Source organism: Schistocerca americana, chromosome 6, assembly GCF_021461395.2.
Source record: "Schistocerca americana isolate TAMUIC-IGC-003095 chromosome 6, iqSchAmer2.1, whole genome shotgun sequence".
Taxonomy (NCBI): Eukaryota; Metazoa; Arthropoda; class Insecta; order Orthoptera; family Acrididae; genus Schistocerca; species Schistocerca americana.
Window position 1 is genome coordinate 185,707,452 of NC_060124.1, and position 23,778 is coordinate 185,731,229.

General features: G+C 42.4%; 1 protein-coding gene across 2 annotated transcripts in view; it reads left to right on the plus strand.

Moving 5' to 3' along the window:
* Positions 1 to 22,743, plus strand: part of LOC124619891 (etoposide-induced protein 2.4 homolog) — a 39,829-nt gene extending 17,086 nt beyond the window's left edge. For both annotated transcript variants that reach the window (XM_047146520.1, XM_047146521.1), the window contains exons 6-7: positions 261 to 335; positions 22,060 to 22,743. In XM_047146520.1, the coding sequence (XP_047002476.1) occupies positions 261 to 335; positions 22,060 to 22,162 (178 nt within the window). In that variant the 3' untranslated portion in view covers positions 22,163 to 22,743. The remainder of the gene's footprint in view (positions 1 to 260; positions 336 to 22,059) is intronic.
* The last annotated feature ends 1,035 nt before the right edge of the window (positions 22,744 to 23,778 follow it).

A 23,778-nucleotide genomic window follows, 5' to 3' on the forward strand; every position in this document is an offset into this window, starting at 1 on the left:
TGTCCACTGTTGATGTATTTCCATCATTTGTATGACCGAGAGAAAATAATTATGCCTTCTTATTGTAAAGTATCTCGCAAGTACACACGTTAGTGCTTTCATTGTGTACTCCAGATTCCAGGTAAGTGTCCCTAATTTAGTTATTCCACAGTTTTGTTTTGTGATTAGAGTACTTCAGTTTCAGCAGCTTTATATATTCTACAGTGTTTCCAAAGTACATAATAAGTGGCGGTTTTGTAATTTGAGTGCTTCTGTTTCAGCGGCTGTATATTTTCTATGGTATTTCCTATGTTCATAATAAGTGGCAATGAAGCAGTGCCAGTAACTGGAGTCTGGTAAGTTATAGTTAATGTTCTCATTTTTTATTGTAATGAGGTAGTAAAAAGGGCTCTGTAATAAGCCATACCTAAATTGTTGACTAAATCAATCCCATTTTTTCACAATAATCTCCTAATAGTTGTGCATCATATTCTGAGATTTTACAGTTCTGAATGACCAGTCACTAAGAAAAATCAGCATTGTCTACTGTCATTTCTCCAACAAAATCAGTTACAGTCACAGGCTGTTTCCATGTTCTGTGGTGAACATCTACTACTACAGCCATTCTCTGTACACAAGTGTGTTAGCGTGATCACGTACAATCATTTTCCTTGTGTCCTCTTTCAGTTAATGTAATGTTTAGTAAGAACTTTCCTTGTGAGAGGGGTCTTCTTACTAAAGTACATATTGAGTTGTTGCCTCTTATTAGATACTTCTAATATTATAATATGTAATGTGTAATCTGAGGTTTTCCCGGTGTACAGAAATCTTGAAAATTTCTCTGGTATTCAGCCGGGTAGAGGCGTCCAAAAGGCGCCACATTTCGGCAAGCCGTCTTCTTGCCATCTTCAGGCATTCTTAGTGTCTGATTGATCTCTGATGGATGCCGACTTTATATAATCTCCACCCCTTTCCTGCAGCCTCCGTCAGGGCGCTTCCGAGCGGTCCGCAGCCGGTGGTGCGGGAAGCACGGCACCCCACGACAGGTCATGTGCCGCAGTCCTTCTGCGGCTACGGCCGCTTGCGGAACTCTGCCGTCGTGGTGACAATGCTGCTTCTTCTTCTTCTTCTTCTTCTTCTTCTTCAGGTGTCTTGACAGGAGTGGATTTCCATGTCGACTGTCGTCGTGTTTTAATCATACTCAAAGCTGGATGCCAGACTTTGCTTAACTGGAAACTGCTGTCTTTATTTATTAGTTCGTCATGCAGCCGGATCTCCACTGCCTCTTTGAGGAGACAATCCCAGAAGGTGTTAGATTGCTGTAACACCTTTATGCCACCGTAGTTCATGTCATGTCCATGTGAGATGCAGTGCTCTGCTATGGCGGACTTGGTGGGCTGTGCGTTGTCTTTGTGGCATTTATGTTCACAACATCACTCTTGTACCGTCCTGATGGTCTGGCCTATAAACATTTTCCCACACTGGAAAAGGATGCTGTAAACTCCTGGTTTCTTGAGTCCTAAGTCATCTGCGATTGATCCTAATAATGTTTTAATTTTGGATGGAGGGCGAAACACGCACTTGACATTATATTTCCTGAGTATTCTGCCGATCTTTGCCGATGTGTTCCCGACATATGGTATGATCGCCGTCGCAACCGGTTTGTCTTTGTCCTCGGAAGGCTGTGGTCTCGGCCTCTTCGGTCTTAAGGCGCGTTTTACCTGCCGGTTGTTGTAACCGTTCATGCAGAACATGGCCTGCAAGTGCTGCAATTCAGCTGCTTGGTTGTCACAGTCAGAGATTTTGCATGCTGTGTTCATCAGTGTGCTTAGAACACCCTCTTGCTGTGAAGGAGCATGACAGCTGGAGGCATGCAGGTACAAATCCGTATGTGTCGACTTACGGTAGACGCTGTGTCCGAGTGTGCCATCTCGTCTTCGCTTGGCGAGTACATTCAGAAATGGAAACTGGTTGTTTTCTTCTAGCTCCATCGTGAACTTGAGGCATTTTGGCCTCCCTTGTCTTTCTACTAAGATGCCGAGAGGACCGAATCGTACCATATTTTGCGAAGGTCACTCATCATATCAGAATCGCAGCCGCCAACTGGATCACTAGAAGAGCTAGACTGGCCCTGGTCAGGGAGAGGATCTGGTACACTCGACACAGACTCGACGAGACCTCTAGAGAACTCTTCTCACTCCACTTGCAGCTTGCCTCGACACTCTCCCCTGACTCATGGGAGTGGGTAGATGCAGTTAGTTGGTCTCAAGCCAACAGTGCTTGGCAATCGGCCACCTGCAGACAAACTGCAAAATACGAACGCCTTGCAGCCAAACCACCGCAAGGAGTACCACAGAGAATTGTCATTAACTGTACAGGGAAAGTAATTGATGATGCTACCTTATCCGTACTTAAAAAGGTGCTGAATTTCGCACCAACACCAACAACATTACCAACAGAACAATTCAGCAGCGCGGTGGAACAGGCTGCTCTCGCACTTCCACGTGACGCTGCAGAGGAAATACGATGGGGAAACATTTTGTCTACTCACCAGGGCGGCTCCCCCGAAGCCAAACATCTCCAAGGAAGAGAGGAAAGCACTGAAGCGACTCCGAGAAGATGCCGAGACTGTCGTCCTCCCAGCAGATAAAGGAAATTGCACGGTCCTACTACTTTGTAATGTATACAAGCAAAAATTGTACAACCTATTAGAAGACGACACCTACCGGAGAATCGAAGACGATCCTACCAATAGAGTGAAAAGTAAGACTATTGAGCTTCTTCAGCAAACCTTCGAAGATAATACGATGGTGAAGAAACTTGGTCCACGAGCAGCTGCACCTCCTAGACTTTACGGACTACCTAAAGTCCATAAGGATGGATTGCCTCTCTGCCAAATTGTAAGCAACATTGGAGCACCAACGTATGAATTAGCTAAACATCTGACGTCGATGCTCAGTCCGTTTGTGGACAGATGTCAGCACCACATCAGAAACTCCGCGCATTTCGTCCAGCAGCTCCAGAACTTCTGATTGGGCCAAGAAGACCTCATGGTGAGTGTTGACGTGGTATCCCTCTTTACTAGGGTACCTCTAAGAGACTCCCTAAGACTCATAGGAGATAAATTCAGACCAACAGTAACGAAAGTTTTCGAATTCGTACTTATGTCAACATACTTTCTGTTCGATGGGAACTACTACGAACAAACAGATGGAGTAGCGATGGGCTGTCCGCTATCACCAGTAGTGGCCAATATGTTTATGGAGGCGTTTGAAGAAGCACTTGAGTTTGCAGCCTACAAGCTCTCTTGCTTTATTCGATATGTAGACGATACATTCATAATCTGGCCGCATGGACGACAACGCCTCAAAGACTTTCTGCTGCATCTGAATTCGCTGCACCAGAATATAAAGTTTGTGATGGAGGTAGAAGAAAACAACCAGCTTCCATTTCTGGATGTGTTCGTAAAGAGAAGACCAGATGGCACACTAGGACACAGCGTCTACCGTAAGTCGACACATACAGATTTGTACCTGCATGCCTCCAGCTGTCATCCTCCTTCACAGCAAGAGGGTGTTCTAAGCGCACTGGTACACAGAGCACGCGAAATCTCGGACTGTGATAGCCTAGCAGCTGAATTGCAGCACTTGAAGGCCGTGTTCCGCATGAACGGTTGTTGTAACCGGCAGATAAAACGCAGAGGCCAAGACCACAGCCTTCCGAAGACAAAGACAAACTGGTTGCGACAGCGCTCATGCCACATGTCGGGGCAGATAAAATGCAGAGGCCAAGACCACAGCCTTCCGAGGACGAAGACAAACCGGTTGCGACAGCGCTCATGCCACATGTCGGGAACACATCGGCAGAATACTCAGGAAATATAATGTCAAGTGCGTGTTTGCCCTCCATCCAAAACGAAAACATTATTAGGATCAGTCAAGGATGACTTAGGACTCCGGAAACTGGGAGTTAACAGCATCCCTTGCCAGTGTGGGAAAATGTTTATAGGCCAGACCATCCGGACGGTACAGGAGAGATGTAGTGAACATAAACGCCACACAGACAACTCACAGCCCACCAAGTCCATCGTGGCAGAGCACTACATCTCACATGGACATGACATGAACTACGATGGCACAAAGGTGTTACAGCAATCGAACACCTTCTGGGATTGTCTCGTCAAAGAGGCAGTGAAGATCCGGCTGCATGATGAACTAATAAATAAAGACAGCAGTTTCCAGTTAAGCAAAGCCTGGGATCCAGCTTTGAGTGTGATTAAAACACAACGGCAGTCTACACGGAAATCCACTCCTGTCAGGACACCTGAAGAAGAAGAAGAAGAAGAAGAAGAAGAAAAAGCATTGTCACCACGACGGCAGAGTTCCACAAGAGTTCCACAAGCGGCCATAGCCACAGAAGGACTGCGGCCAATGATCTGTCACAGGGTGCCGTGCTTCCCCCACCAGCCAGCGCTGCCCTTCGCCCACCACAGGCCGCAGACCGCTCGGAAGCGCCCAGATGGAGGCTGCGGGAAAGGGGTGGAGATTATATAAAGTCAACATCCATCAGAGATCAATCAGACACCAAGAACGCCTGAAGATGGCAAGAAGTCGGCTTGCCGAAATATCGCGGCTTTTGGACGACTCTATCCGGCCGAATATCCGAGAAATTTTCAAGATAATATGTAATATTTTCCATTGTTTGATTTTGCCTAATGGCTTTTCTTCTCTCATAGCCCAGTGGAGTTTTCCTATTTTTTAGTGAATTTTCCATTGTTTAATATTACCGTGTAAGAGAAAGTGATTCACATTATATTCCAAGTATAAGTAACTGCAGCATCTGATTTTCTTCAAAAAATATTACTGGCCCTCAGTAGACCCTGCCAACATCTTGTTTAACTTAGAGAAATATATTTTCAAGGAGACAGTGAATAATCTTTCGACAACCGCTGTTGGGATTATTATTATTTTCATCATCATCATCATCGTCATGACCACCACCACCACCACCTCCACCTCATTCTCAAATGTCACATGGATCATTCTGTCAGGTAGCCAAAAATTTGATGTCAAAGTCTAAGTCCATAAATAAAACTGGTTTTGCAAACAGTTTTTCTTTTTAGTTTATTTCATATCAGTAGCTTCGAATACATAAGTACTGATATTTACTAGCACTGCTGTTAACCATGGGGAAGGATTGCCTGCTATTCAGTGTTGCATTGCATTCACATTTATAGCAGGGAAGCCCCTGTAAAATGAGAACTGGTCTGGAAATCTGTCAGCCCAGCATAACATACCTACAGCATGTATGCTTCTAGTACTACCAAATCTGTGCAGTCATGAGTTTCAGAATGTGGCAAGAGTTTCACATGGGAGCTTGATGTCATTGTACGGTACCACTCAAGATAATAGGTTGTTGAAAGCAGCTACCTACCCCTTTCTGTATTTTCCATACTTATGTGAGAACATAAATATAAAACAGTTATTAATTTCATATCTTTTGATCTAAAGCTTTATAAATGTTGTTCATATATGTTTTAAATTATTTAGTACACTGTTTAGTAAAGGAAGTTTTGAGTGACACGGCTGTAAATGAAGCTACTTGGATGTTCTGACTGCTTTTGCTATTAGTTTCATAACATTTGTATTGAAATTGACCCTGGAATCTCAAAGCTCAGTTGGACAAAAATGATTGCAATATTTTTGTTATACAGATATGACAGACCTCTCCCCCCTTCATCTGTGGCCAAACCAAATCACAGTTTTTAATATTTCGGACTATGGAAAATGGCTCTTTCATATGATCATAGTCTTAAATTCAGCAGCACTACTAGTAAAAAAAACTGAACATCATTCTGGCTATTATGAATTAAAGAGTAAATATAAACTGTGATTTGCAGCACAAAGTTTCCTTAGAATTGATTAATGTTTTTGAAAGAAGTTGGGAGTGGAACCTTGGAGAACACTTCATAGTACACTGCACAAGTCAGATACTACCTCATATTCTGTTGTAAGAAACTGTAAACCTGTTTCTTGCAGCTCACAGAAGTCTGAAAGAAAATGAATACTTTCTCTAATACAATAATGTTATTTATCAAAGAAAATGATCAATTTTTGATAATGTAATTGAACAGCTAAAAAATTTACTCACCAGCTGGCACTAGGAGAAAACATATTGATCAATTGTTATAGAAATGTGCAAGCTCTCGGAGCCAGTGGCTCCTCCTCCTGGCCAAAAGGAAAGGAGTGAGGATGAAGGAATAGGACTGGTGAGGTTTAGGAAATGGTGTGAGTTATGGAAAAGTTGCCAGTCCTCTTTCTTCAGCCCTCTTCCTTTCAACTCTCCTGCCAAGAGGAGCAGTCACTGGCTCTGAAAGCTTGGCCATTTCCATGAGTTTTGTGTGTTTTCTCCTGCCTCTGCTTGGTGATGAGATTTTTTTGTTCATACAATGACATAAAAATGTTATTTAGTGATATACTGTTGCATTTGTTATAAAACAATATTCCATTATTTCATGCAAAACGAAATTTATTGTCTTATCAACTTGACTTGTTTTTAAAACTGAAATGGAAAATTGAGCAATAAGTTTTGCTTGAAGAAATAGGCCAACCCTCTGTTAGGCATGACCTTTTTGAAAACACCCAGTAGCAATGACTGAGGCCTATAATTATCAACATTCTTACTTAATTATTCTCTATTCTTATTTGTGAAGTCCAAGCCATGCATGTTGAAGTCAATCTGGAAAATACATGGCTGAACAAATTTGTAACTACAAATCAGCACTATACTACTTGGTGTCTGATCATAACTGTATGACGCATTACATTTATCATTTAATTATAGTTTCTGTTTCCTTTCTGTTTGTTTCCAGTAGCCTCGCTTCCTGCTGTTGCCTGAAATAGCATTTTGTTGGGAATCTATGTGTAGGAGGTTCAGATTCAGTTTATACACAGTAGACCAGTTTGTTGGAGATTTGTGTGTCTCAGTAATAACATTGAAGCAATCCAGTTGAAAGCTTGTCTTTCAAATTTTTGGAGAGTGTCTTTGACACAAGCAGTTACATCCATCCTATCATCAAACTTGACACTTTTTCCATGAATTCTCTCAACTTCATCATCCGTGAGCTCATGATATGGATTTATAAACCAATACAACAGTGGTTGGTATTGATGTTCCAGTTTTATTGCTCACTGAGTTAACTGGCAGTTGCTGATGCTATTATTACCCAGTAGTTTCCTGATCAAAAGTCACCTTTTGAGTTGAATAGCCCTTAAGTCTTCTTTCATACTTTCAGTGTGGCAGAACCACCAACCCCCGCTCCCTCCCTGATTTTTTCCTTTCACAGATACTTCTAAAGTTCTATGATTTGATTTGTACATAAGTGACTTCAGTCCGGTTAAAATTAATTGAAAGTAGATGCTTCACGTGTTGGAGCTGGTTTCCTCTAGGTGGAGTGCTCAACATCACACTTGAACCGCTTGCAGTTGCCAAACTGCCACATCGGTTGGGCAGTTCACTTCACTTTCAGGTCCTTGTCTGGCTTTCTTTCTTGATGTGTTTGAGTCCCAATCATGTGTCCGGCCCTTTTACTCTGTATTTCATCACCACACACACACACACACACACACACACACACACACACACACACTAACCGAATACTACTGGATCCTTCCACATGATTCAGCATCACATATTCCATTATTAAACAATGGAAACGCCAGGTAGGAATATCAACAACATAGGAAAAGACAAGTTGCTACTTACCGTAACTCAACAATTTGCAGAAGCACACAATTAAGACACTTACCTGAAGCTTTTGGCCACAGCCTTCATCAGCAAAAGAGCACCACACACCATTCGTACACACAAGCAAGTGCACCTGATGCACACTTGACTGCCATCTCCGCATCTCGGGCCAGAATGCATTCTGACTTGAGATGCTATTTTCGGTGTTCGTGTATGCATGATGTGTGCTTGCTTGTGTGTGTGAATGGTGTGTTATCTCTTCTGCTGACAAAGCCCGTGACTGAAAGCATTATGAAAGTGTTTTTTAATTGTGCCTGTCAGCAGCTTAACATATACAGTTATTATAATCATAGAGATAGGCCTGCATTAGAGAGCTTCACATGACATCGTGTGAAGCTAAATTATAGCACGCAGCAATTCATCATTGCGACTGGGTTAACAGAGTCGTACATTGAGGGGAAAAAATCGTAACACTGGGGAGGATTTGTGTGGCATAAATGAAAGTTGCTAGACATGTTTCTGTGTCTGGAAGATGATGTCCGTTCAAATTTCACGCCAGCGTAACAGCGACACTAGTAGTGCCACTATGAGGAGGCAAATCACATTTGCTTTAAGTATGTGCTGTAATGCTTGTGAGCATTAGTTACCTTGTTGATCGGACATCACGAGTTGATGTTAGTCAGGGATGCTTTTAAGGCAACAAAGACATCTTTATCAACATCTCACCCAGTTTGAAAGAGATTGTGTAATAGTGCTATGAAAGGCTGGATGTTCCTTCTGCAGTATTGCAGGGACTTGGCAGGAATGTAGCCACTGTAAACGATTGTTGGCAGTGTTGGTTATGAGAAAGCACATTGGCAGGAAGACCAGGTTCTGGACAGCCAAGTGGCACTACTGAGAGGGAAGACCATGTTTGGCGTGTAGCTCTAGCATTATCATACTACGCCAGCAGCAGAAATTTGAGCACCTCAGTGAACTTTTACAAATCAGTTACTTCAAGCACATCTCCGGGTCAGAAGCCCTGTAGTGTACGTTCCACTGACTCCAAACCACCCCCACTTGTGACTTCCGGGGTGTCAAAAGAGAGCTCATTGGAGGGCAGGGTAGAGGTTTGTTGTGTTTTCTGATGAAAGCTGGTTCTGCCTCAGTGCCACTGATGGCCCTGTGTCGGTTAGCACAATGCCAGTTGAGGGCCTGTAACCAACCTGTCTGTGTGCTAGACACACTGGACCTACACCTGGAGTTATGGTCTGGGTGCGATTTTGTGAGACAACAGGAGCACTCTTGTGGTTATCGCGTGGACCCTGACTGCAAATGTGTATGTCAGTTTGGTGATTCGACCTGCTGAGTTGCCATTCATGAACAGCATTCCAGGAGGTGTTTTCCAACCGGATAATGCTCGCCCACGTACCACTGTTGTAACTCAACATACTCTGCTGACTTCAGACACATTACCTTGGTCTTCTTGATCACCAGATCTGTCTCCAGTCAAGCAAATCATTGGAAGGGAACTCCAGCATCATCCACAAACAGCATTAACCATCCCTGTATTGACCGACCAAGTGCAACAGGCATGGACCTCCATCTCACAAACTGACATCTGGACCTGTACAACAATGCATGTATGTTTAGATTCTTGCATTCAGCAGTGCGGTGATCACACCAGTTATTAATGTACCAGCATTTCACATTTGCAATGGGTTATCTCACTCTTACATTAACCTGTGATCTTGCAATGTTAATCACATAAATATTTTATATAAAAACAAAGATGAGGTGACTTACCGAACAAAAGCGCTGGCAGGTCGATAGACACACAAACAAACACAAACATACACACAAAATTCAAGCTTTCGCAACAAACTGTTGCCTCATCAGGAAAGAGGGAAGGAGAGGGGAAGACGAAAGGAAGTGGGTTTTAAGGGAGAGGGTAAGGAGTCATTCCAATCCCGGGAGCGGAAAGACTTACCTTAGGGGGAAAAAAGGACAGGTATACACTCGCACACATGCACATATCCATCCACACATACAGACACAAGCAGACATATTTAAAGACAAAGAGTTTGCCCAAACTCTTTGTCTTTAAATATGTCTGCTTGTGTCTGTATGTGTGGATGGATATGTGCATGTGTGCGAGTGTATACCTGTCCTTTTTTCCCCCTAAGGTAAGTCTTTCCGCTCCCGGGATTGGAATGACTCCTTACCCTCTCCCTTAAAACCCACTTCCTTTCGTCTTCCCCTCTCCTTCCCTCTTTCCTGATGAGGCAACAGTTTGTTGCGAAAGCTTGAATTTTGTGTGTATGTTTGTGTTTGTTTGTGTGTCTATCGACCTGCCAGCGCTTTTGTTCGGTAAGTCACCTCATCTTTGTTTTTATATATAATTTTTCCCACGTGGAATGTTTCCTTCCATTATATTGATAACATAAATATTTTATGTAGACAAATATATATCTGAAATTCTTATGTCTACATTAATTGTGTTTTGCTGTATTTTTTTTACCATCAGTATATATTAGGTTGGTGCATAAGTTCATAGCTTTTTCCACAAGCTTAATAAATGTAACAGTTGCACATAATAGACTTTAATTACTAGTAAATATTGGCCTTCACCATTAACAACAGCCTGGCAATGCTGCGAGCTGCAGTAACTTTTCGATTCCAACCTGTAGAAATCACATGATTTTGAGGTGAAGGACTCATCAAGCCATGTGCGGAGCACATTTTGATGTAGAAAGAAAGTTCCTTGAATGTTGTTCATTAGTGAACAGTAAAGGTGAAAATTGGAGGGCACAAGATCAGGCATATAAGGTGAATGTGGAATGTCTTTACAACCCAATTCCTGTTTAGTGTTTCTTGTCGGACTAGCAGAATGTGGGCAGGCATCATTGTGGAGTACCATCACTTCATGTAATCTTCCAGGTTATTGTTCTTGGATTGCGTGTGCAAGACATCTCCTCAACGTCAGCAGTGATGGTTATGTCGTGGGGGAGCAATTTGTAGTATTCCACACCGTTGCTGTCCCACCAGATGTATAACATTTTCTTTTGTGGATGTGTGTAGATATTCATGTGGGAAGTTGTTGCTTTTTTTTGGGGCTCACCCGTTCCTTTCTTTTCCTTACATTAGCATAAAGATACAATTTCCCATCACCCGTAATGATAAAGGTACGAATGGTTGGTATCATTCACGAGTCAGTTGATGATGAGCAAGCAGAAATGCACATATGGCCACCCACTGAACTTTTTTTTTATTTTGTCTTAGGGCTTGCTGTACCCACAAACCCAATTTGTGAACCTTCCATCATGTGCAAATGTCGCACAATATTGGAATGATTACAGTTCATCACATTTGCCAGTTCTCAAGTATACTGTTGTCAGTGTTGCCATGAGTTCTGGAAATCAGGGAATTTCAAACTTGTCAGGGAAATCAGCTGACAAAGGCTAAGGCCAAAAATTTAGTTGTGAGAGTGTGATTGTCTTTTCTATGTGCCTGTCTGCAGCTCAGTGACCATCTTTATGGTGAGAGTATTCACGCAAGTTATCTGTTGCATGGATTGATCACTGTGGTCTCATTTCGCCAACTTGGTGTCTGAGACATGTGTAGTTAGCTGGCCACACTGATAGACTTCCATGACGGGCCAAAACCGCAGGCCATTTATGTACGTATCTCTAACAGATTGAACCTGCCAATCTGAAGCCCATCATTTCCCACTAATGTGCAGGCCCTGCCCATCGGATCTAGTTTCACCGATCTGCCTGCAGGTCCAGTCCGTTTGTGTGTGGTGTAATGCAGCAGATTTTCGTGGTTTATCCATGGACTTAGGACTGCAGTGCTCCTCAGCAGGCCAGAGGCCATGGGCAACAGATATCAGTAGGAATTACGACTGTCTCATTGCAAGGACAATGTACAGTGCAGCATTTTATAGACATTTTATTTATTCTAATACATTTTGGCACTTTGAAAGTAGTTAATATATTAGAAAGTATGGTTGATAAGAGGAGGAAAAAGTGGCAGTCACTGGCAGTTTGTACACTGTGTACTCACATATATTGTGAAAGAAAAACCACAAAATACCAGTGAAATAATAGTCATAACACAGTGGGCAGTAACCGACCATAACAAACATAGTAGAACCAACGTTTTATTGGCAGTCGCCTATAGTGTTGGTTTACACAACTCATCACTGCCTAATACACTTCTTTCAAGAGGTCTACTTTTTTCTGAAATTATTTCTGAAATCAGTGAAGATATTTTAAATCTGTCTTGCGATTCCAATGAAATACATATTTTTGTCATCACATGTGTTTAGTTTTATCGAAATAAAATAACATCTGTGGTCTTAATGAAACATATATAACATTTTACTTGCTTTCTCCGTCTAAATACAGTTCATTGCAAAAGATGTTGATGTTAGTACTTTAGATTTTTGCTCACATGTTTAGAAATACAGAAGTCCTTACATTTTTTTTTGCTAACTTATGTCTTTACTTACCCTTGAGATCTCAAAATTTGTCCCACCAGGGGGCCAACAGCTCTTTGGTGGGTACATGTGTGGTGCACATGGGTCCCTGAGCTATTGCAGCCTTATCCTTTTCTGTGCTGCTTTCCCTTCTCCTTCCCTGGCCTTCTTCCTTTCCCTTTGCCCCTTCCATTCCTTCTCTTGGCGTTCTTTTGTGTGTCGTTGTGTCGGCCTGGCTATCCTCATGACTTTGCTTCATGTTGCGGTTCTGGTTGGTTGGGTTTCCTCCTCCTTTTTGGGTTTTCTTTTTTGCTCGTGACTTGCCTACAGTGGTCACGCTGTGATGATCTTTGTGAGAGTGACCATTTTGCAGAGATTCTGTTATTCCCCTGCCGCTGCCAGGCAGACAGGCTGCCTCCTTGAGCATTCTGCAGGGCCAACTGGCCTTTATATACGTCTGCTCTGTGCACTTTGATACCCGTCTCTAGAACTGCATTGACGCTGTCATGCAGGGTATTTCTGCCACCATTCTTCATGCTGCTGGCACTGCTGTCCCCCTATCCACAGGTCCCCCTTCTCGTCAACCAGTACCGTGGTGGACCAAGGACATAGCAGTCACTGTCCAGGAGCACTGACGGGCACTGCAACAATTTAAATGACACCATTCACAGACCGACCTCCTCGCTTTTAAGCATCTTCGTGCTGAGTCACATTACCTTATTAAGCAGAGTATAAAGGAATGCTGGGGGTGGTATGTTTCCTCCCTGGGGACATATGGCTCTTCATCGCAGGTTTGGTTCAAGCTCTGTAGTCTTCTGGGCCACCAGTGACAGTCAACTGTCCAGGGGCTTATCCTCCAAGGTGCTCTGTCTACTGATCCATTGGTCCTTGCAGAACACCTCGCGACACACTTTGCAACAGCATTGACGTCCTTTTCCTATCCTGCCACCTTTCTCCAGCAGAAACACAGAGTTGAACAGACCCACCTCCTGTTTCAACCCTCACCAGGCTGAACCCTATAATGAACCCTTCACTGAATGGGAATTTTTGCAGGTTCTTACCTCTTCACGTGACACGGCCCCAGGCCCAGATTCCATCCACAACCAGATGATGCAGCACTTGGACCTTACACTGAGGCAGTATTACTCTGTCTTCAACTACATTTGGCTCATGGGTGTCCACCCCTCACAGTGGCAAGACAGTGTAGTTATCCCCATCCTTAAGCCTGGGAAGAACCCACATCTCTCAACAGCTACTGCCCAATTAGCCTGACAAACGTACTTTGTAAATCGCTTGAGTGGATGGCTAGCTTCCAATTATGTTGTGTACTTGACTCTCAGGGCCTTTTGTTCCTGTATCAGTGTGGCTTCCGGGAGGGACGATATCGAACTGACCATTTACTCAGATTCAAAACTGCAGATTTACTCAGATTCAAAACTGGCACCTTGTCAGGTCTTCTTTGACCTACGTAAGGAGTACCACATGGCTTGGCACCATCGCATTTTAGTTGTCCTCTATGATTGGGGCCTTCGCGGCCCCCTTCCATTTTTTTTTTTTTTTTTTTTTTTTTTTTTTTTTTTTTTTTTTTTTTTTTTTTTTTTTTTCCCCCCCCACTGGCTCTTCCTGGTCCCAGTGGCACTTCACTCAGCAGTCCTTGGATTCAGGGGAATGGTATCTCAAGGGTTCTGTATTAAGTGTCACACTCTTCCTCATAGCCATCAGTGGGCTTGTAATCTCTGTTGGTCCTCAGGTTCCCCAGCATTGTATGTTGACAATTTTTGCATCTGGTGCAGCTCCCACTCGATAGCATCTGCTGAGTGCCAGCTCCAAGGGGCCACCCGACGGACCTCTGAGTGGACTGTCTCCCATGGCTTCCAGTTTTCTCCCTCCAAAATGTGGGTTATGCATTTTTGTCATCAGTTCATAGTACACCCTGATCCAGAACTGTATTTAGGCGACCAGCTCCTAGGTGTTAATGCACAATCCCGTTTCTTGGGCCTTTTTCTTTATGAAACTAGCAATACCCGGCGAACGTTGTTCCTCCTCTGAAAATCTTTATATGTTATAGCTGACCAGGCAAACGTTGTTTTTCCATATATATTATCTCTAGTCTATAAGAATAATGTATACGTGTAACACAACAGCCGTTGTTGGCGGGAGCTCGTGACACGAACAATGGTAATGGCCGAAAACTGTGTAGGGGATGATAAAAGGCTTAGGGATAAGTCCGGCAGTATTGGCCACTATTAGTTCTAGCGTTTCTATAGTAGATCGCATAGATTTAACAATTGCAGGCGATATACGGCTCGTCCATGAGCATACAAACACAGCGGCAATTTTGTGTCGAAACGTGTTCGCCAGCATTATGAATAAGGCCAAGCACACACGCATCGATTTTTATTGTATGTAAAAATATTGTACGATTAAATTCTTTCAGAGGAAGAAAGGAGAGCATAGGAACTTCTTTTTTTCCACTAAAAGAATCTGATCATACGATACATTTCCACTCACTCACTCACTGGCCATACCGGACTCGAGTGTCTATTACTGCAGCAACGTATTTTCGCGATCTGTCCCTGTCGTGGGCTATTTCCTTCCATTCACCTTCAATACCTAGGCTCCTCAAATCAGCCTTCACATTGTCCTCCCATCTACGCCTCGGTCTCCCCACAGGACGTTTTTCCTCCAAGTGCCCTAGCAGTACGCTGCGCGCTGCCCTGCCCTCATCCATTTGAGCTACGTGACCCGCCCATCGCAGCCTACGTGATTTAATAATACTGATTATGTCAGGGCTTAAATATATTGAATATATTTCCATACGATAAAAATGGATGTGTGTGCACTAGGCCTAAATGTCAGTTTGGCGAATGACGCGTGCTACCTAGTTAAACTTCTCGGTCTAGTTACATTGATTCAGAGAGGGGATATTCGAGTCGTTGCTTTTGGTACGTTTTCTTCAATTACCTATCTATCGATTAGTGAAAGACCTGGCGCGGATAACTGATCAAGTGATATTTGATCAGTTATTGACTGGGGTTGAAAATTATTAAATTTCTAAAATCGCTATTAAAAAATAGGGGTTGGTGGTAGAAGGGTGAAAATTTAGCGTTGCATGTATTTTGTAATGTCACATCATAAAAAAAAATTAAAATAAAAAGTTCTGTCCAAAAAATTATGGTGTGGGCCTTGCCTTATCACTTAGGGGTATGAAAAATAGATTACGACCAATTCTCAGACCTACCGAATATACATGTAAAATTTCATCAGAATCGATCAAGTCGTTTTGGAGGAGTATGGCAACTAACACTGTGACCTGAGAATTTTATATATAAGGAAGTTGACGTGGCTGCCCCATATTCGCTGCCTGAAGACTACATGCATGTGGAAGCTTAATGCTCTCCACCTCCTGGCCCACACATCTTGGGGTGCAGACCATGCTACCCTTCTCCATCTTTACAGTGATCTGGTCTTGTCCGGACTAGGTTATGGAAGTCAGGTTTACGGCTCAGCTGCTCCTTCCTCTCTGAAAATACTTGATCCTGTTCACCATTGTGGGGTGCGTCTGGCTGTTGGTGCCTTTTGCACTAGTCCCGCTTACAGTCTTCTGACAGAAGCGAGGATTCCCCTGCCACAAACAGGATGAAACCAACTCGTAGTTTCTTACATAATCGCCATTCGCAGATTCCCTGACCATTCCGTATACCCTGTCCTCTTTGCAAGCGAGGGATGTCTCTCTCCTGATCGCTGCCTATGTGTGGGATTGCCGGTTGGAATGCGTCTCACTTCCCTATGTCAGGATATCCATCTCCATTCACTGAAATGTGCCCCGTGTATTTCCTCTCACAACCCACCTTGGGTGGTGCCTAGACCACAGATTAGGACCGATCTATTCCAGAGTCCTAAGGTATCTGTCACCCCTTTGGTCTTCCGGCATCTTGTGCATTCCATCCTTGCAGAGTTCCAGGTTGCTACCATCTTCTACACTGATGGTTCTAAGACGATAGATATATCTGGATACACTTTCATGCCTAATACTGGCTTAGAACACCATTTATTGCCGGAATCATGTAGTGTGTTCACAGCAGAGCTGCTAGCCGTTACCAGGGCACCCATTTTGTTACTCAGGCCTCCCTCGAGTGTTTTAATATGTAACAACTCATTGAGCGTCTTGCTACTCTTGTCATCCTTTGATCTCTGCTGCTCATGACCTTCTCTCCTTCTTTGTCTGTGCCGCCTGCTCAGTTGTCTTTCTCTGAGTCCCAAGTCATGTGCGTATCCCAGGGAATGAACGGGCTGACTGTTTGGCTAGATAAGCTGATACTCACGCTCCATTCCCTTTCGTGACTCCAGCTGCAGATAAGCAGATCTACACTCATGCTCATAAATTAAGGATAGTTGCAGAATGTGGTGCCACACAATGTGGCACTACACAAAACTGGCGCTAATAGCATAGGCACATAGGGAACAGACACGACACAGATCTGTAAGTCTGCGGTATCGGTGATAAATTGAGAAAACCGTCCCGAAACACATGTATTACACAACACCACTTTTCCTGCGCATGCACGTACCGCGTCATCAGTATGGGATATGATCTGCGTGCACATGTACACAGGCCACACAACACGTTGGCATACTCTGGATCAGGTGGTCGAGCAGCTGCTGGGGTATAGCCTCCCATTCTTTCACCAGTGTCTGTCGGAGCTCCTTAAGTGTCGTAGGGGTTTGAAGACATGGAGCGATACATCGACTGAGAGCATCCCAGACGTGCTCGATTGGTATGTCTGGAGAACAGGAAGGCCACTCCTTTCACCTGAGATCTTCTGTTTCAAGGTACTCCTCCTTGATGGCAGCTCGGTGGGGCCGTGTGTTGTTATCCATCAGGAGGAAGGTGGGACCCACTGCACCCCTGAAAAGGCAGACATACTGGTTCAAAATGACTCTCTGATACAACTGACCTGTGAAAGTTCCTCTGTCAAAGACATGGTGTATGTGCACCAATCATAATCCCACCCCACACCATTAAACCACGACCTCCATATGGGTCCCTTTGAAGGACTTAATGGGTTGGTATCTGGTTCCTGGTTCACGCCAAATGAAAACCCAGCGAGAATCGCTGTTCAGACTATACCTGAACTCGTCCGCGTGAACATAACCTGGGACCACTGTTCCAATGACCATGTACTGTGTTCTTGACACCAGGTTTTACAGGCTCTCCTGTGACCAGAGGTCAGTGGAATGCACCTTGCATGTGTCCGGGCAAATGAACCATGTCTGTTTAGTCATATATAGACTGTGCATCTGGAGACAACTGTTCCTTTGGCTGCGGTAAGGTCCTGAGCAAGGATACCTGCAATACTCTGTGGCCGTCTGCGGGCACTGATGGTGAGATATCGGTCTTCGTGTGGTGTTGTACACTGTGGATGTCTTGTACTGTAGCACCTGGACATGTTTCCTGTCTGCTGGAATCTCATTGTGGCACATGGAGGGCCCGTGCTACGACCTGCTGTGTTTGACCAGCCTCCAGTCGCCCTAGTATTCTACCCCTCATAACATCATCAATATGTGTTCTTTGAGCCATTTTCAATACACAGTCACTATTAGCACATATGTAAATGTCTACACACTTACTCGTTGCACTGTACTCTGACATGCATCAACAGACCTCTGCATATGCGGACTGCTGCCAGCGCCACCATGCGACGACCGCAGGTCAAACGCACCGCATGGTCATACCCTGAGGTGATTTAAACCCACAAAGCGCCCACCAGTGCATTGTTTCGCCATGTATCCTTAATTTATGAGCCTGAGTGTATGTCAAATCTCTCTTTGCCTGAAAGTGGAATGACATCTGGTGCACCATTGCTCTCACTAGTAAACTCCACACAATCAAGGAGAGTGCTGTGCTTTGGTGCTCTTACTTCACTCCTCTCGAAAGGAGTCGACTTCTGTGCTGTGATGCTCCACCTTCCGCTTCCCTTAGCAGAGCCCACTGCTTTATGCCGTCTACACATTGGTCATACCAGGCTCACCCATTGTGTGGAGCCAGACTGACAATATCCCACATATTGGTAGATTATCCCCTTCGTGCTAAGTATAGTCTTCCTTAATTTTAATATTAGTAGAGAATTCATGGGTGATTGAACTGGTCCTCAGTTTCCTCTGTGAAAGTGGTTATTTCCAGATATAATATTTTGCTTTACTCCTTGAGCAGATGCAGGGTGATTGTGGTTGGGGCCTCTCTTCACGTTTTCTCAGTCTGGGACACCGTGACCACTCCCCCATGGAAAGATCACTCTTTTTTCCAGCTTTTAGATTTGGTATAACCTTTTATGCCTTTTGCTGTGTGTGTTTGACATCCCTGACTGGATCTATCACTTTTAGCTGACCCTCTTTCTTCTGTGAGTAACTTAGGAATTGCAGGTCTGATGGTCTCGCCATTTGGCCCCATAAACCCTCTCAATTAATCAATCAATAAGTCTCAAAATTTGTCAGGGAAAAATGCTAAAATATGTCTGGAAATCAGGGAATTTCACTTGGGGAAACTTGTGGCAACCCTGGTTGTGAATCATTGTGGATTAATGCACTTAAGTAGCCTTCATCAAACCCCAAACATCTTGCTGAATATGAAGGATCACTAATGTCAAAATTATCCTCCTTAAAATGAGAGAACCATTTTCTTGCTGTGCTCAGGCCAGTTACTTTGCCCCCATACACAGTGCAAATATTTCTGGTGCCTCTGCTGCTCTCACCCCTCTGCTGAACTTAAAACAAGAAGAATATGTCAGAAATGTTCAGATTTCTTCACTTCCAACTTCATTTTCTACCATCCACAGCTCCACTCACTATCTCCAAATGATAATATGTAAACTCAAATGGCAACAGCGAACTATAGATAAAAAATGGCAGTTTATAAATAAACCCTTACAGCCTGAACACCAATATGCAAAACACAAATGCTATGAACTTGTGCACCAATGTAATATATAACATCATCTCACAATTTAGTGGCATGGCACAGTGATTGATGTGTAAACCCAACATTATAAAAGTCGTAGGTTTCTCTCTCATCAAAAACATGGAATTTTTTTATTTCTATAAGCAAAGACTGTGATTATTTTTGTTCAGCTACGTTGGTAATGCTCATGTAGCCAGTATGAGGATAGTTAAAGGTAACCAAGGATAGTGAGAAATTACAGTTTGCTTTTAATGCTGAAACTGAAATTTTTTTGTCTTTAGTTTGTTTGTAGAGTTTAGCTTCAATCGCTGTGAAGAAAGTGATTGTGATTTTAGTTGTGGCACAGATTGTTGGCCGCTGTTTCTACGTTCCTTGTGGTGGCTTCTTCCAGCATTGCTCTGTGTTTCACATTAAGAGCATTTGCATGGTTGCCATAAGTTCTGGAAATCAGGGAATATCGGGGAATTTCAAACATGTCAGGGAGATATCGGAGAAAATTGAAGAAGGGGGGGGGGGACTGGAAAATCTTGTTTTTGTTTCAGTAGATGAAATGGTTTGTTTACTGAGGTGTCATGCATTGTCACTGACTGCACAGTTGAGTACATGCGCCGCTTCCCTACTCCCTCATGACTACTGCATTTCTAATTCCTGCCATTTCTCTCAGGCTGCACTCCTACCATTCCCTTCTGCTTGCAGTCAGCACTGCCACCAATTCTTGTCGCTAATCTAGCAGCTGCCGACAAGAGGCAGGGAGGCTTGAGGAGTAGTTTGTTTGGATCCGATTCTCAGAGACTGCAGTTGCGGTGGCTGGAGATGGCGGTCATGTGTGCATGAGTTGTGTCTGAGTGAATGTGTGTGTGTTCTCACTTTCTAACAAAGGTTGTAACCAAACATTTAGTTCTGAAAGTGTGATTATCTTTTCTACGTGCCTATGTGTGGCTCAGCGATCATCTTTACTGTGAGTTGCTACCTATCCTCATTATTATTGATTCTCAGAGTATTTGAACAAGTTATCTGTTACGTAGATAGACCAACGTGGTCTCATTTCATCAACATGGTGTCTGTAGCTTGTGAATAGCTAGCCACACAAGTGGATTTCCATGACGGGCCAAACCCTCAGGCCATTTCTGCAGGTATCTCTAACAGATCAGGCCTTCCGATTTGAACCCGATTGTTTCCCTATAATGTGCAAGCCCTACCTGTCAGATCTAGTCTCACCAATCTACCCGAATGGCGTTCTGTTTGTGTATGGCATAATGCAGCTGATTTTCATGTTTTATCCGTGGACCCAGGACTGTGGTGCTCCTCAGCAGGCCTGAGGCCGTGGGCTGTGGATTTCAGGAATTGCAAATGTCTCACCACAAGTATATAGTACATTGCGGCATTTTACAGACATTTATTCTAGTACATTTTGGCACTTCAAAAGTAGCTTGTATATTAGAAAGTATGGATGATAAGAAGAAGAAAATTGTGGCAGTTGTTGGCAATTTGTACTCTATGCACTCACATTTTCTTGAATGAAAAACCACACGATACCTCTAAAATAATAGATATAACACAGTGAGTAATATCTGACAATAACGAATATAGTAGAACCAACATTTTATTGGTGGTCACATATAGTTTTGGCTTACACAACTCTACCGTGTCGTATACACTTCTTTCAAGTGGCCTACATTTTTCTCAGGTTATTTCTGAAATCAGTGAAAGTATTTTAAATCTGTCTTGTGGCTCCAACGAAATGCATATTTTCGTTACCAGATGTGTTTCGTTTTATTGAAATAAAATAACATCAGTTGTCTTAATGAAACACGTATACCATTTCGCTTGCTTTCTCCATCTAGAAACAGCTAATTACAAAAGATGTTGATATTAGTACTTAAGATTTTTGCCCACATGTTTAGAAATATGAAAGTCCTTAAATTTTTTTGTCTACTTATACCTTTGCTTACCCTTGATATCTCAAAATTTGCCAGGAGAAAATTCTAATCAGGGAAATGTCAGGGCAATTCACTTGGGGAAACTTGTGGCAACCCTGATTTGTGAAGTGATTCACTGTGTTTGTGTGTTGCCTATAACCTAGCAATAGCCGGCAGCTGATGAGGCAACATTATAATGGCAAGTGACAGATATCAACTGTCAAGTAATCCTAACCGAATTATACTTATCTATGGACTTCTGTGCAAAGGAAGAACTCATTAAAAGATTGGTTGTTCTTTGAATACACCTCTGTGTCTTAAATGCAGTGCATTCTGCATCATCTTGCTATTTATCGTTGCTAACCACCACACTCCACTTCCAAAAGATCCCCATGCACTGACTGATATATGAGCTAAGAACTAGAATTAGTGGTTAAAGACATGAAAACACCAGCAACAATTAATGGACTACACATTCACATTTGTGGTCTCTCAGTCTTTCAGAATAAATGTGAAAGCTAATTAAGCATAAATACTGAGGATAAAAATGGTGGCACAAACATATCTTCTGAACACTTTTTCATTTGACACAATCACTAAACATAAACCGGTACTGGCTTGCTCTGGCACTCATTTGATGCTGGCTAGAGAAGGCTGATACCAGTTGATGTTTTGAAGAGTTTTCTGAATGAATAAATTGTTCACACTAATTCCATTTAACACATTCACTGTTTCATTGGACATAAATGTCAGTAGTTGCAACTGAACTGTCTCACTGTACTTGTCAGATGATGCATACTAGCGAAAAAAATTGATACTTTACATGATAGTTTTGCCACAATCCTTTAGAAAAGATCTAATAAGCATTTAACTATATTTCTAGCTAATGAAGTTTTCAGAATGATAAACACATTGAGAAAATTCTCTTTTTTATATGATTATTGTATAACATGACATTTTTTACAAAAAATAAAATCCATTGTATGCTTTCTTTTCAGTGATTATCCTCTGCAGCTTTTCTCGCCTGTTATAGCAATATCGAATGCACTATTCAACCGAACTATTGGGACAAAACACACTCCATCACAAGCACAGAGATGATCACTGGCTTCAAGTGTTCCATCTAATATACATGTACCAGAAAATGTACTGAACTGTGTAATTAACTCAATTTTAAAAGACAGGCGTTTTAAAATTCCTTTTAGTGTTACTTCAAATTATTTTGAAAACATATCACAGTTGCTTGAAAAAGAGAGAACTTTCAGGTTTTGGGCTTTATTCGTAGCGAGCCCATTCGGAAGCAGATCAGTTTTGCATAATTTACATGTTTTGCTTTATAATTTCATTGATGCAGAGTTATGGTATTGTAAGCAGTACAATAACAGTATGGAGAAGGAACTAGTTTTTCCTCTTCTTTTCCTAAGAAGTGTCTAAGTGATGTACAATCTGTGATTTTTTCCAAGTAGGTCAGCACAGAGAGAGAGAAAGAGAGAGAGTGTTTTAAAAGTTGTGAAATTCTAGTCATAAGACTTCTCCTTTTTACTCTTGTGTTGGTGTATACTCTGATGCACTGCTCACAGATGTGCAGTGATTTTGTGCCTCATTGACAAATTTTTTGCATATTGTTTAGTTATACTTTTATACTGATATTGATATGGATATAAAATATATACAAAATATAACAATGTTTTTTCTTTGTTTTAGTATTAATGTATTCCCTGCAGTTGACAAACAGCCACATTGTAGTTCTAAATGTGAAATGAGCAGCTACACAAAATATGTCCTTATCGAGGTTTCATAGACTGTGTGTGATTTGTGACACATCTCCAGTTGAGATCAGACAGTTTAATGTCAATTAGTTTACGTAACTCAGCTGAAATAAATCTTACTTCAACTGAAGTTTCGAGCCAGTTGTTATTGTCACACATATGTAATTGACGTATCAAAGAAACACATGAGAATATGAACAAACCATCAATATTACTAAATGACTGACTGAGTTTGTGGCATTCAGTCCCAGTTGCAAGTTGCCTATCTAATAGCCCAGGGGAAATAAAATTTAATTTTCATTATTTCATATAAGTACTGAGCAAATTAAATGTACTGTCATAATCTGCTCATTAAGAGGTATAATTTTATTTTAAAGGTTTAACATAGTAAGATAGGTACTACAGTCTTGAGGTAGCATAACTATATCAGATTGTTTGAGAATGATAGCACTTTTGAAGGAGGTGAATGACAGCGATGGCTCTGGCGAAGACAGGAAACAGCGTAAGATATATTTTTAATGCAATAGGACTATTTCTTGAAGGAAAAGATCACATTTCACATTAATAATCATAGTTTCATCTGTAGAACTTATTTTATTCTTCTATCAATCTGATAGGCATGTTAGATAATGGCAGTGTGGTGAGCAGAACTCTACATCTTATTTGCTCGACAGTACTCTTTACATGCAGGCATTTAACATCAATACATGATGTCTGTAAGTTATTACACTTCCAGATTTTATGACAGGTAATGTATCTGGAACAATGTTGCATGATAGCAGGCTAAAATAATTCAAATAATTGGTCATATTGACCAGAACTCAGTTTGGAAACATGGGAGTGAGTGAGATGGGTCTCTAATTAGAAATTACTTGCTTACCTGCTTTCCTCCACTTTCGTAAATAGGTGTTACTACCGGTAATCTTTCAAAAAATACATCTTGACCCG